The 14,760-nt window shown below is 38.9% G+C and overlaps 2 protein-coding genes across 3 annotated transcripts; both read left to right on the top strand.

Moving 5' to 3' along the window:
- The first annotated feature begins 502 nt into the window (after positions 1 to 502).
- Positions 503 to 3,038, top strand: LOC111400809 (ras-related protein RABB1b-like). Its single transcript, XM_023028220.1, has 4 exons — positions 503 to 642; positions 1,888 to 2,092; positions 2,222 to 2,290; positions 2,683 to 3,038. Exons 2-4 carry the CDS (start codon positions 1,952 to 1,954, stop codon positions 2,773 to 2,775), a joined length of 303 nt encoding a protein of 100 aa, XP_022883988.1. The 5' UTR covers positions 503 to 642; positions 1,888 to 1,951; the 3' UTR covers positions 2,776 to 3,038.
- Positions 3,039 to 9,857: 6,819 nt separating this feature from the next.
- On the top strand, positions 9,858 to 14,740 carry LOC111400808 (probable methyltransferase PMT9). Of its 2 annotated transcripts, none has more exons than XM_023028219.1 (7): positions 9,858 to 10,411; positions 10,494 to 10,658; positions 10,893 to 11,075; positions 11,174 to 11,768; positions 12,694 to 12,806; positions 12,923 to 13,143; positions 14,245 to 14,357. In XM_023028219.1, exons 1-7 carry the CDS (start codon positions 10,163 to 10,165, stop codon positions 14,267 to 14,269), a joined length of 1,551 nt encoding a protein of 516 aa, XP_022883987.1. In that variant the 5' UTR covers positions 9,858 to 10,162; the 3' UTR covers positions 14,270 to 14,357. The 2 variants fall into 2 exon arrangements, with proteins under 2 accessions (XP_022883987.1, XP_022883986.1); XM_023028218.1 differs by having other exon boundaries at positions 9,860 to 10,411; positions 14,264 to 14,740.
- Positions 14,741 to 14,760: the final 20 nt, after the last annotated feature.

Genomic DNA, 14,760 nt, shown 5'->3' with positions numbered 1-14,760 from the left:
GAATACTTTTCATTCCATCCAACTCATCTTTCAATCTAAATTACAACCATATAAATAACAAAAAAATAAAATTGGGCTTGGGCCAAACCCATAGACAAGCCCAATGAAACATTAAGTCTAAAATAAATAAATAGAAGATAAAACGGCCCAACAAATTGCCTGATGAGGATGATTTCCGCATCAGGGTTATTTTACGTGTTACATTATTTTAATGAAGAGTATGTGGTTGTAAAGAAGAGAGAAAAAATTGTATTTTGAGAAAAATGATAATCAAACAAAGCTAGTACCTAATTAATGTCCTTTCTTCCATTCTTTTCTTCAAAAAATACACTCTCTCTTCTGAAAATGAACTTCTAGTTGGGAAGGAATGAGATATGCATTTAAAAATATTGACTCTAAATAAGATGCTGATTTCTTGTGATCTGTAAATATCGTGTCTTATGTATTTTAAACTTTCCATCCTTTTGTCATTCAGTTAATTCTTTTGGTTGTCTGAATTGTCTTTGGTTTATATTTGCTCTTCACAGATAAGTCAATCAATTTCTCTTTTATCTTGTAGGCTGGTCAAGAATCCTTCAGATCCATCACTAGATCATATTACAGGGGAGCAGCCGGTGCACTACTTGTTTACGACATAACCAGGTAGGGCTGTGTATATTCTGTTCTTTTCCCTTTTGTACTTAGAATGTACTGTTTCCTGAATAATGGTCAGTTGTTTATCTTTAGTAGTGCTCTGGCTGCTTTCATTTCTCTGACTGACAAGATTCCATGCATCTTTGGGACACATTAGACAACTCTTACATTTCATGAAAGAATAAGCTGATTTCAGATCAGAATTTTCTTACGTGGACTATCACTTTTGGAGCTATGGCTGACTGTATTACACCGTGATTAGAGCATCTTCAAGATACTTTTTATTTTTATTTTTTATTTTTAAAGAGCATCTATAAATTTAGAGAGTTAAAATTTTTGAAATACTTCAATAAGCTCTTTATATTTAACGCTTAATTTTACTACTCAAAAAAATATTTATTATTTTTCTCTATCTTTTATTTTAGTTAGCTTCTTTTTTTTTAGATTATTTTTTTATTTTCTTACGTTAAAAATTGAAATACTTTGAATGTATTTAATTATAGAGAATGAGTTTGAGAGCCAAATCCCACTCTCTAAATTAAAATATTAATTTAAAGAGTCTCTTGGAGCATAATTTTAAAAGTTAACTCTTTAAAATAAAGAGCATCTCATATTTGAATAGTCTCTTGAAGATACTCTTATGCTGTATGAGTCTTGGTGTTCACTCCTACATACGATTAAAAAGCTTTGGTTAGTGGTTACTTAGTTTTATAATTTTGGAGTATTCATATTTAGAGGGTGTTTGATCCCCATTTTTATGAAAAAATACATTTTAGAATAGTAAAATGATGGAAAATGTGTGATTGAAAAATAAAAAAAAAAATTTTATTTATGTGTAATATTATTTTAATAAAAAATGTGTGGTTGAAAAGAAGAGAGAAAAATGTATTTTGGAAAAATAGAAATAAAAGATAGCCTTAATCAATTTATTTCCATTAAACAGAAAGGAATATATAGACCATATACACTTGTTTGCTCTTCGCATGTGTACCATGTAGTGTCATGTGATTTGCATTTTTTTTTCTTTTTGAAAGTTAGATGTACTCAGGGTTGAATGCAGTAGAAAAGAATTAGGAACCATAAACAAGTTGTAAATGTTCATGATGTGAGCTCATCTTCTTATGTCAAACCTCTGATTTCCCTGCATTGTATCAGTCTAGGGCCAGACAGTTCTTTTATCTTTCCACTTAGGTTCCAGTTCTTTTATAATTTGAATCTTTTTCTTCTTACACTGGGAAGATGTCTGTTGTCTAGGAGAGAGACATTTAATCATCTTGCAAGCTGGCTGGAAGATGCTCGGCAGCATGCAAACCCAAACATGACGATCATGCTTGTAGGAAACAAAAGTGATCTTTCTCACCGAAGAGCTGTAAGCAAAGAGGAGGGAGAGCAGTTTGCCAAAGAAAATGGACTTTTATTCTTGGAAGCATCTGCTAGAACAGCCCAAAATGTCGAGGAGGTGCCATATTTGAACCAAAATCTGACGAAACCTTTCTTTCTTTATGCGAATTCTGCATTATAGAAGTCTTTCTATCCAGTCTGCATCTTTATTTTATTTTATATGTACTTTTAATGTACTCTTTTGCAGGCATTCACAAAGACCGCGGCAAAAATACTTCAGAAGATCCAGGAAGGTGTATTTGATGTATCCAATGAGGTAAGTTTAATGTGGTTCTTAGGAAATAAACTGGACAACTTTCTGTTGTTTCTGCACTGTTTATCTTGTAATGCTTTTTAACATTACTTGCCCTAGAGGCTGGAGAGTATCTTCTCTTTATTCAACTAAGCCATATGCATTGTAAAAGAATGGTGTAGCTTCAATATAGGTTCATAAGCCAATATAAGACTGGGAGATAAGCTATGATGAATTAGCATTTCTTGTGCATGTAAGACCTTTCTGGCAATTTATTGTTTGCCCAACCAGTTGGGGTTGTAGGGATTAATGATTATTGATGTCTTCCTTTAAAATTGAAGGTTCTCCTGCTATTTGTTTCACATCAGAACTCTAATTATATCTGTGCGATATTTTTTATTTTTTTGGAATTGCAGTCGTCTGGCATCAAGGTTGGCTATGGGCGGCCCCAAGGTCAACCCGGGGCGAGAGATGGAGCAGTTGCACAAAGAGGTGGATGTTGCAGCTAAATTATAGATGCATCCTTGTTATATGATTTCTGTATCTTGTCCATTGTGCCTGTTGGATTTGATGAATTTAGTGACTTTCACCAAACCTTTTAAGATTATTGTGAAAGAATTGTATAGTGCAAGTTCCAGTTCAAGTAAACTGACCTGTGAACGCCTGTATAATCTACCAAGTTTATGGGCTGCTCGCATTTATTTGCAAGTTCTTCAAGATTGATCGGTAGTGGTTGCCAAGCATTTTATGTATGATAAAGCTCTTCCTGTTTGCTCCTGGCACAAACCCAAAAGAAAGTGTTGTCAGATGAATTTGATCTTTCTAAATCCATGTTGGCTTTGATTTTCAACATTGTTTAAGACACAATCCAGGTTTAATGAGTGAGATTTAACTGGTTAACTCAAAACCCAAGTTTTTGTCAGGTTGAAACCTGATGCTACCAAAAGCTTGCACCTTCTAATTTCTCGAGTTTGAGGACTGTGAATGAGCACGATCGTAGTCTTTAGGTAATTAAAACAAAGGCAATGAGATGTGTTTTCGTCGCTCTTCCGATGCTCAAGTTAGAACGGGAATTTGTGCATTAGGCTATGTATTGGAATAATGAAAAACATACTTGGTAATGTTCCAATGCTTTGTATTAGGATTTGAACTGGGTGAATGTTCTTATACAATAATCTCGTCAAATAGAGGAGTTGGAATGATTGCGATTGCTAGTTATTGTAGGGACGTGTTGAAGATAGAGTCATTGTGGGGGTCAGGCGTTGGTATATTTGGATAGAGTTAAGAGTCCCAAGTGCATAGGGATCCTATTGGGTCAATAGCAACTATCGTGGGCTGTTAAGGAGGCCCATCCTCGAGGACAATCTATCCTGAGGATGTCAATCACAGTATGTTGTCATCACATGACTAGATATCCTTGAGCACTCACACATTCCCCGAGGACCATTCTCGAGTACATCAATTGTAAAATGAGAGGGGGATGTCATTCCATATCCTATAGAGATGATGTTCGGGTATGAGGGAATCTGGCACATTACTAGCCCTCGTGCATCCGCCCCTGAGATTGAGCATAGAAGCAAATCCTCAGGGAGCGAGATGCACATAGCTCGAGGTGATGATAGGTAGTTCGTCGAGGTTAGTAACTTAAAGAAGAGACATTGAGATGATGGTGCACGACCACGAGGAATGGCGATAAAAATGGAGGGTACTTGGATGGATAACACGTGGCATGGGTCAAAGGCCGAGATTGATGTGACCTTTGGTCTTCCTCAAGAGTCCTATATATACCCTTTTACGCCCTTATTTTTTACTTTTCACTCTCTGTGAACACTTTCTTGTGAGATCGAGCTCAAGCAAAAAAGTTAGGATTTCAACCACTACAGCTACGAACTTCAATTGGCCCCTTGTTATCGGAAAGGGACCGAGAATATCAACGTCCCATTGCTCAAACAGGGTCGAGCAGTTGACGTTAGTGAGATTCTTCGCCGGAGAGCGGATGACGTTGCCAAACCTCTAGCACTTATCACACTTCTTAACATATTCCAAGGCGTCTTTCTTCATGGTAAGCCAATAATACCCATACCTTATGAGTTTGAAGGCTAATGTCTGGGCTCCTTGATGGTTCCCGCATACACCTTCATGGACTTTAGCTAGGGCCTGGGATGACTCAAAGGGTTTAAGACAACTAAGGTATGGAAGAGTGAGGCTTCTGCGAAATAAGACCCCTCCAATCATGCAGTACCTTGGTGCTTTTAAACGGATACCCCTTGCTGTCCTAGGATCTTCTGGGAGATGACCATTCACTATGAAGTCCACTATCGTGTCCATCCATGATGGCTCATGGTCAATGTCCATATGCTGTCAATGGTTTGACTGATGCTGGGCTCAGTCTCAATTTTGATGTGGATTGTCCTATCAAGCCCATCAATCTCTATGATCACCAGCCTGGATAACGCATGGCCTTACAATTGTCAGCTCGGGTAATCTTCATGATTTCGCAACTCTTGAACCGTCGCTGAAGGTCATGAGCCTTCAAATAGTATAAGCTCATTTTCTCGTCTTTCATCTCAAATGATCCTTCAATTTGGCCAACCATAAGTTGAGAGTCACTGAAGATTCTAATGTTTTCGAGCCCAAGATTGATGGCAAGTTCCAAAGCAATGACGACGGCCTCATATTCTGTTTCATTGTTAGTTGCCTCAAATTCAACCCTCAGCGCACATTAAATGTCTATGAGCCTGTCCGGGCTCACGATGATGACCTCAACACTCGAGCCCAAGGAGTTTGTCGTTCTATATACAAAAATCTCCGATGACCCCTGGATAATGCTCGGGCTATCCTTTGGCCCCCGAGGCCTTGGTGTGAGTTCTGCAATGAAATCAGCTAAGGCCTGTGCCTTAATAAATGGTCGGCATTTGAACTATTGTCAAATTTCTCGAGTTCAATTGCTCATTTCAGTAACCTGCCTAAGACGTCTGATTTTTGGGGTATATGCTTGAGAGGCCGATTAGTGAGCACAACAATAGGATGGTATTGAAATACCGTCGAAGTTTTCGTGCTGATACTATCAATGCAAGGGCAAGCTGTTCGGCTAAAGTGTACCTTGTCTTTGTATCAAGCAAGACCTTGCTGACATAATAAATGGGGTGCTGGACCCTACTGACCTCTCTCACAAAAACACCACTCACTGCATTTTGAGAAACGGCCAAGTACAAAAACAAAGTATTTCTGAGTACTGGTTTGGTAAGGACGGAGGGAGATGCCAAGGTCTTCTTGAGCTCTTGAACAGCCTTTTCACACTCGTTACTCCACTCAAAGCATTGATTACCCCTAAGAGCTTTGAAGAATGGAAAAAACCTAACTGCTGCTCAAGACATGAACCTGTTAAGGGCAACGATGCGGCCAGTCAACTTCTGGACCTCTTTCTTACTCCTCAGTGATTCCATTGCTACCAAGGCTTGAATCTTATCTGGGTTTACCTCAATTCCCTGGTGAGTGATCGTGAAACCCAAAAATTTCTCGATGCTATGCTAAATACACACTTCTTTGGGTTGAGCTTCATTTATACTTTCGTAGGATGACAAACACTTCTTCGAGGTCGGCTACATGATGCTCCAGCTTCTTGCTTTTCACCACCATGTCATCAACATAGGCCTCAATATTTTTTCCTATCAGATTGGCAAAGACTTTGTTGACGAGTCTTTGTTATGTCGCCACAACATTCTTCAACCTAAACGGTATGACCTAATAACAGTATATGGTGGAATCAGCCATGAAGGACGTCTTCTCCTAATCTTCCTCGGCCATACGAATCTGATGATACCCTAAGAATGCATCGAGGAAGCTGTACAACTTATGTCCCGATGTACCATTCACAAGGTTGTCAATTCGAGAAAGTGGGTAGCTGTCCTTTGGACATGCCTTATTAAGATTCATGAAATCAATACAGACTCTCCATTTTCCACTAGCCTTCTTTACAAGGACAAAATTTACCAGCCACTTGGGGAATTGGACCTCCGTATGAACCCAATTCTGATAAGTTTACCAACCTCTTCCTGAATGACCTCTATCCTTCCCGGTGCAAATTGTCTTTTCCTCTGCTTAACTGGTCTGGCCCCTAGACTTATGTTTAGCTTATGTACTGTGACCTCAGGTTCAATCCTCGGCATGTCCTCAACCTTCCATGCAAAAACATCAATATTGCGGGATAGACAATCGATGACTTCTGTCCTGAGACTAGTGGTAAGATCCCGACCTATAGTCACCTTTTTCCCGTACTCGAGCTCGACCACCTCCAACTCCTCAACTGGAGCAAGTCTGTCCCTATGCTCGAGCTTGAGGAGTTGTATGACATTAGCACTTATTCCTCGGATGCTAGTGACATAGCACTGCATTGCAGCCATCTGGTCTCCTCGTACCACTCCAACAGCATGACCGGTGGGAAACTTCACGGCGAGGTGGAAAGTGGATACAATGGCTTGGATCTTATTGAGCAGCGGCCATCCCAAGATAACGTTGTAAGCCAGGGGAGTGCTAACTATTTTGGAAGGGCGTGATCTCTGTCACCTATTCTTTACCAAAACCCAATGTAAAAGGAAGCTCGACAATTCCTTCTGGGATAATCATACCACCATCAAAACCTTGAAGAGGAGTTCTAACTGCCTTAAGTTGGTTAGCTGAGATCCCCATTTCTATGAAAGCTTCCTGAGAGATTATGTTTGCTGCACTCCCATTGTCGATCAGAATCCTCTTTACTTCAAAGTTGGCCACAATGGCAGAGATGACCAAAGCATCGTCATGAGGATACGATACTCCTTCCAAATCTGTTGCCCCAAAAGTAATGTCATCGAGTTTATCATGGAATTCCTTCGAAGCACGAGCATGTTGTTGAGCGTACTGCTTCCGTCCATTATTTGTGTCTTCCCAGACACTATGCTTCCAATGATGATATTAATGGTCTTGATCGTGGGTTGACCACTACTTCCGACCTCGGGCTCTTTCCGCTTACCACGGTCATTTCTCGAGCATTTATCATGACCAACATAATTACTTAAGAACCCTCTTTTAATAAGGACTTCAATCTTCCACTGCAGAGCTTTACAATCCTCCGTGGTATGCCCATGATCCTAGTGGAACTCGCAATACTTGCTCCTATCTCTGGTGTCAGGGGGTGACTTCATTCTTGAAGGCCACTTCAATTCTTTCATATCCTTGATCTCCATCAAGATATTTGCCTTGGAGGTGTTCAACCGAGTAAGAGGTACTGGTGGCACTTCATTCTTGCGCTTATCCCGAGGATGCTCTTGCCGAGGAATGGGATCATGTTGCCTCTTGAGCTCGACCTCATGAGACGGACCAACTCTTTTCGGATTCAGCGTAATATACTTTTCAGCTCTGGTAAAGAGCTCGGTCATTGTCTATGGCAGGATTTTTAATAAGGGCATTTCGAAGGCCTCACACCTTATAGCATAATGAGGGCGGAGACAGCTGCGGTAATGTGAAGGTCGAGTATTTGGAGCCTTTCTTTGTTAAGCATTGTCATGAAACCACGTAGGGTTTCGTTCTGCCCTTGACGAATTTGTATGAGAGAGACCACAGTCTTTCTGATGCACTTGCTGCTTGCAAAGAAGGCTAAGAACTTATCGGCCAAGTCTGAGAATGAGGCTATGGAGTTAGGCTCCAATGTTGAGAACCAATCCCTAGCAGCACTAGTCAATGTTTGCGGGAAGGCCTTACACATCACCTAGTCCGGTGCTACCTGAATATTCATGACATCAGTATACACATTGAGGTAATTGATCGGGTCGGTTGTCCCATCATATTCTTTAATACGAGGATACTTGAATCTGTCGAGCAAAGGATATGACAATATCTCTGGCGTAAATGGAATGTTTGGAGTAAAACTCGTTGGCCCCCGAGTATTCTGAAGCAAGCCAGCTGTAATCCCTTCTTGAATAATCCAAGCAATCTCACAGGAATCCATAGTCACCTATCTCGAGCCTGAGGTTATATTACGAACACCCGAGGTTCCTACTCCATCTTCACCAGTTGCGAGGTTCGGTGCTAGGGCTCGAGCATCATTCATAAAACCACAATGATCTGCCGACATTAGTGACAAATGCGAATTTCTTTGACTCAATAGCTGAGTTAGCATGGCCACCTGTTGATAGAGCTGTTTAAAAGCTCCAGCTGTGACAACTGTGGGCTGGGGCGCTGGTATTTCTGACGACTTTTTTTTAGGAGCAGGTTGACCTTCAGGAGGATGAGTGTTGGGAACAATGAGCTTATCGGAGGAAGATCTGATCGTGTGTTAACCATGGCTTTTGGTAGTGCTTCCCACAGACAGTGCCAATGATGCTACCAAAAGTTCGCACCTTCTAATTTCCCAAGGTTGAGGACTGTGAATGAGCACGATCGTAGTCTTTCGGTACCTGAAACGAAGGCGACGAGGTGTGTTTTTGTCGCCCCTCCAATACTTAAGTTAGAAAGGAAATTTGTACATAAAGCTATGTATTGAAATAATGAAAAACGTACTTGGGTAATGTCCTAATGCTTTTTATTTATAGGAGTAGGTGGTACACCCCTAGTAGGATTTGAACTGGGTGAATGTTCTTATCCAATAATCATGTAAAATAGAGGAGTTGGAATGATATTGCGATTGCTAGTCATTGTAGGGACGTGTTGAAGATAGAGTCCTTGTGGGGGTCAGGCATTGGTGTATTTGGATAGAGTTAGAGTCCTAAGTGCATAGGGATCCCATTGGGTCAATAGCAACTATCGTGGGCCGTTAAGGGGGCCCATCAACCTATCCCGAGGACGTCAATCACAGTATGTTGTCACCGCATGACTGGATATTCTCGAGCACTCACACATTCCCCGAGGACCATTCTCGAGCACATCAATTGTAAAACGGTAGGGGGATGTCATTCCATATCCTCGAGATATGATGTTCAGGTATGTGGGAATCTGGTACATCAAAACCTATTTTAGTGAGACAAATATCGGTATATTAATGTCATGTTTGCGATGTTCTTTTTGCAGTTTGCTAGAAGCATGATGTTACTCATCATTTGCGAGAACATCAGCCCATGTTCGGTGATCAATGTTACAGAATTCATTTTTATACATTATTCTTGGCGTAATGTGACAGAAGTAGGTATTAAATTGGAATTTGTCTGAGTGCATCAATTTCTAGAGGGAGTAGTCACAAAAGAGTGGCATCAATTTATTATTAAATACTACATTGGCTTCAACAAACCCGGTAGTAGGGCCATTATGACACCTAATGTCCCCAACCCTTATCAATATTCATACGTAGTTAACGTTAAGCCTTTCATTTGGGAAGAATTTATGGTCACTTTATTTTAATTTATAAATAGATAAAAATGAGTAATATTTGTATGTCTATCGAAATAAATAAAGTTTGATCAATTTATACACATAATAATAATAAATTTACCAAATGGAGGCTACAAAATTAGACTTTTCAATTACAAATAGATGAATATTGTTCTAAATGAAAATATTACAAATTGAAGAGTTATGGACCTAAATACTATAAAATATAAGTTGAGGATTTTACGATATTAGCTCCTGCACACACGTCAGCACCAAGCTCTCTTCCTCAACACAAAAACGGCGTCATTCTTTTCCAACGACGTCGACATGTTCTGCGGTCTATTGTCCTTTTCCTATCCCCAGATTTTATGCATTATTCCCATTTCTATGCGTACAACACGCACATACAACCTTCCCCAGAAAGTACTTCTTCAAAAAAAACCGTAGAAAAAATTTAATTCACCCTTTTGCTTCGTCCTTCAGTAATGGATCTGCTCTGTCACTAGGGGTTTGACTCTTTGATTCTCCTGGAAAATTGGATTCTGCTTTGTACCGAAAATGAAGCTGAAGAGTGATGCTATCCACTCGACGAAGCTGTTGAAGTATGTGTTGGTTGGATTGGTACTGTTTTTGGGTTTGCTTTGTTTGTATAACGGGTCATTGTTTGCACCGGCTCTGCCGAGAGTAGATGATTCGTTTGAAAATGGCGTTGACCCTGTTACTGGTAGATTTATTGTGAAAAAGGACTTTGATGAATTGTTTGAAGATGAAGAACAACACAATCCTGAAGTTCCCAAAAGCATTCCGGTATGCAATTGTTCTTTTGTAGTAAACTATTCTGATCTCCAGTGATGTTGGATTCATGTTTTTTCTGGATTGTGGTTTGTAGGTTTGTGATTTGAGATATTCAGAGTTGATACCGTGTCTGGATAGAAATTTAATATATCAAATGAAATTGAAGCTTAATTTGAGTTTAATGGAGCATTATGAAAGACATTGTCCACCTCCAGAGAGGCGTTTGAATTGCCTCATTCCTCCTCCCACTGGTTACAAGGTTTATTACTTTATCTGTTCCATGTTTCTATCCTAATTTAGACTTTGATTTTTTCTCCTTGGGAACTGAATTATCTTCATATGACTGAATTCCCTCGGCTGAATAATGAATCACTTATTTGAGACCCAAGGTTGTACCTTTAATGTATCTCGACTTGTTGCAATTAAACATGTTACTCTAAATACTATTCAGTTTTGTTAGTTTTGATTCCAATGGGTTGATTTAGAAGTCCAGATCCCAATTAGATGGCCGGCAAGTAGGGACCAAGTGTGGAAGGCAAACATACCCCATACACATCTTGCACAAGAGAAATCAGACCAGAATTGGATGGTTGTGGACGGGGAGAAAATAAAGTTTCCAGGTGGTGGAACCCATTTCCATGATGGAGCTGATAAATACATTACAGCTATTGCAGGGGTGCGTTGTATAGTTAGTTTCAATTATGAGCTGCATTAAATCTGATCTTATTTATAATTCCTCCATATTTTTTTATTTTCAATTGTTGTGCTTCATAGATGCTTAAGTTTCCTGGTGAAAAACTCAACAACGGTGGTCATGTTCGAAGTGTTCTTGATGTGGGTTGTGGAGTTGCAAGTTTTGGGGCCTATCTTCTCCGCCATAACATCATAGCTATGTCCCTTGCTCCTAACGATGTCCATGAAAATCAAATACAGTTTGCCCTAGAAAGGGGGATCCCAGCTACTCTAGGTGTCTTGGGAACCAAAAGACTACCATACCCCAGCAGATCATTTGAATTGGCTCATTGTTCCCGTTGTAGGATTGATTGGCTCCAGAGAGATGGGATCCTTTTGTTGGAATTGGACAGATTGCTTAGACCTGGAGGATATTTTGTGTACTCCTCACCAGAAGCTTATGCACATGACCTGGAGAATCGAAGAATTTGGAATGCTATGTATGACCTGCTGAGAAGAATGTGCTGGAGAGTTGTTGCAAGGAGAGACCAAACAGTGATATGGGCTAAGCCTTTGAGTAACAAATGCTACTTAAAGAGAAATCTTGGAACCAACCCACCCATGTGTAGTTCTAATGATGATCCGGATTCAACTTGGAATGTTCTCATGAAGGCGTGCATCACCCCATATTCTGAAAGTATGTATCCTAATCCTTTTACAGCTAATTATTTGTGTTTTTCAATATTTATTTAAATGTAATCACGATGAAAAATTTTGGTGTTATCTTGTCTATATGAGATTTTCTCTTTTTATCTTCATTTTTTTCTCTATAGCATTCAACTCAAATGGCCTTGGTAATCATTTTTTTGCAACGAATCTTATGTTAGTTAAACATCACTAATTAGAAGCTCTGTTATACGGACGCTTCAATTATGGTAGCACGTCCGTGTCCAACTCGTGTTGAATAATATCACTCTTCGAATACTTTACAATGATCATTTTTCTTTTTATTAAAAATATTATATATTTTTAAATCAAAATTATTAGTAAACAAAAAATATGTACTTATATTTGAAAGATTTTAACAAAAATAATAATAATAAGCACAAAACTAAATTTATATAGTACAAATGAAGAATTTTAATGAATTTAACCAACGTGTTGACTATGTGACGTGTCAATACTTTTTTTGAAAAAATCGCCTATCGGAGTATCCAACACGTGATACACGTGTTCATGTCATGCATCATAGATCAGAAGCAAAACAACGCACATAACCCCCTATAGACAAAAGGTCTATATCATTTAGGGTTGACATTGAATTTTCCGTAAAGATGATCAATTGTAATAGTTTGTTTGACCTATCCTAAGTATATAAAAACATCTCGTTTTCATATTACCATAACAATATACAGCCTGCCAAAGTCTGTTGTTCCTTAATCTAAGTAGGGTTCTTTTTTAAATTATTATTTTTCCATCACTTGTGATGATTGAAAAATATGTCTCTATGCGTTGGTGGTACTTTTCATTTATTCATCGCTTGGTAGAAATTTTATTTTGAGGTTTCTACTCCATGTTTTCTGCTTTTAACGCATTGAATGTCCACGTATATGGGAGAACAGAGATTCATCGGCAGAAAGGGAGTGGACTAGAACCCTGGCCACAAAGGCTTTCTGCAGCACCTCCTCGTTTGGAAGAAATTGGAGTCAGTCCCGAAGTATTTAAAAAAGACTCTGTGAGGATCTTAAGCTCTGGGGAACACAACTGTTTGCTTGCCAATATGAATATTTCATTTTTAGTCAAAGATTCTGTTTCAATTATTGCAACTTAACGGATACAAATGTGATGCAGATCGTATGGCATTACCGAGTGTCCGAGTATTGGAAGCAGATGAAATCTGTTGTACAAAGGAACTCAGTCAGAAATGTCATGGACATGAACTCACACCTTGGTGGATTTGCCTCTGCTTTAAGGAACAAGGATGTTTGGGTGATGAATGTTGCTCCATTTAATGCATCTGACAAATTGAAGATTATATATGATCGAGGTCTTATTGGAACAGTTCATGACTGGTAAGGCACTTATTCTCATTAGTAGTTCAGGTCTTTCTCGGCTGTCTTGTCCATCCGTTCTCCCAGCCACTCACAAATAAAAAAAATCTCCTCCAGTACTTGTGGAAGGGCCATTGTCTCTCTCTCATGAGCTATCTTTAAATTGGCACAGTGACTCCGCTTTATAATATTGCGTTAAATAGTTAATTTGTGTTTTATATTACATGTCCATAAAGAACATGCTGGTTCTAGTTCTGGTTATTTGCATGTACCTCGCATGAGACCTGGTCAAATTACATTTAATTTAAATCCCCTAAGATATTGGAAATGACACTCATCTCCCCTGTCATTTATGATTTTCATCAGTGCAAAGTAGAAAATGGGAAATGTTACAGTTTTTCTGCATTTTTTCTAAAGAAATAAAGATACAGGATAAAGGGTCAAGTTCCAATTTCTCTCCTGTTTGGCTGTTTCTCTTCACAGTCTCACTGTTTTTGGTTGATACTTTTGAACTTCTTTTGGATGCAATGTGGAAATGCTGTCACGCTTACCTGAGGAGCTTAAAAGGATTCTAAATGCTTTTATTTTGAAGATGAACGAATCACACTGGTTGACAAGATATTTCATCCAAAAAAATAATAATAATAGTAATAATAAAAAATCACTGCTTGACAAGATATACTTATTTTATTTATTTAGTTCGTGGATAGTACATTTCCTTGTCTGATAATTAGACACTTTTTGTTTGCGTGTATGAGGTTATATTCAAGGTCCTGGGAGGGTCAAAGGTGATACAGAAAAACTATGCATTTTGGTTGGGCAAGTTGGCCCCCATTGTCTAGTGATTTAGGTCCTCTCTCTTTCAAGGAGGCAGCGGGGATACGACTAAGAAAGGAAGTTGATCATGGATTACCACGAGATTCCATAGTCACAAGACTCAGAACATTGCGTTAATTTTTCAAATAGTTTACAGTATGAATGCTTAATTTTTCAAATTCTGACCCTATCAAAATTACCTCCCTGTTAAAAGACAGCACACAAGAACATAGTTCATTTCCTTTATTTTTGTGAATATGTAGGATCTTCTTCTAAAAAAAAAAAAGAGTAATAGTTGAGCTTCAGTGTTCAATATCTTTTGCAGGTGTGAATCATTTTCAACTTACCCACGCACCTATGACCTACTACATGCATGGTCAATCTTCTCAAAGATTGAGGCAATTGGTTGTAGCTCGGAGGATTTGCTTATTGAAATGGACAGAATGCTAAGGCCCGAAGGGTTTGTCATCATAAGAGACAGGCCTTCTGTCATAAACCATGTACGGAAATTCTTGGCTGCCTTAAAGTGGAATGGATGGGTATCAGAGGCGGAACCGAGTGCTGATGCTCTCTCCTCCATTGAAGAAAGAGTTTTGATTGTGAGAAAGAAATCTTGGGAGGATAATACAGAGTTGTGAGTCTGTTTACTCAAAAGGTATATACTTTCCTCATTTCAGATATTGATTTTATAATGGAAAATGATCTTTGATTCTTGATCTTGTCATTTGGATATCTAAACATAAAAAATAAAAATCTCCTTTGTACACGAATAAACATGCTCGTGTCTATCATCTAATAACTGATTTCAATACTTCTTGCCTC

The sequence above is a fragment of the Olea europaea genome, chromosome 10 (genome assembly GCF_002742605.1).
Source record: "Olea europaea var. sylvestris chromosome 10, O_europaea_v1, whole genome shotgun sequence".
NCBI classification, from domain to species: Eukaryota; Viridiplantae; Streptophyta; class Magnoliopsida; order Lamiales; family Oleaceae; genus Olea; species Olea europaea.
Note: the sequence above shows the minus strand (reverse complement) of the source record. Positions and strands in the feature narration are given on the sequence as shown.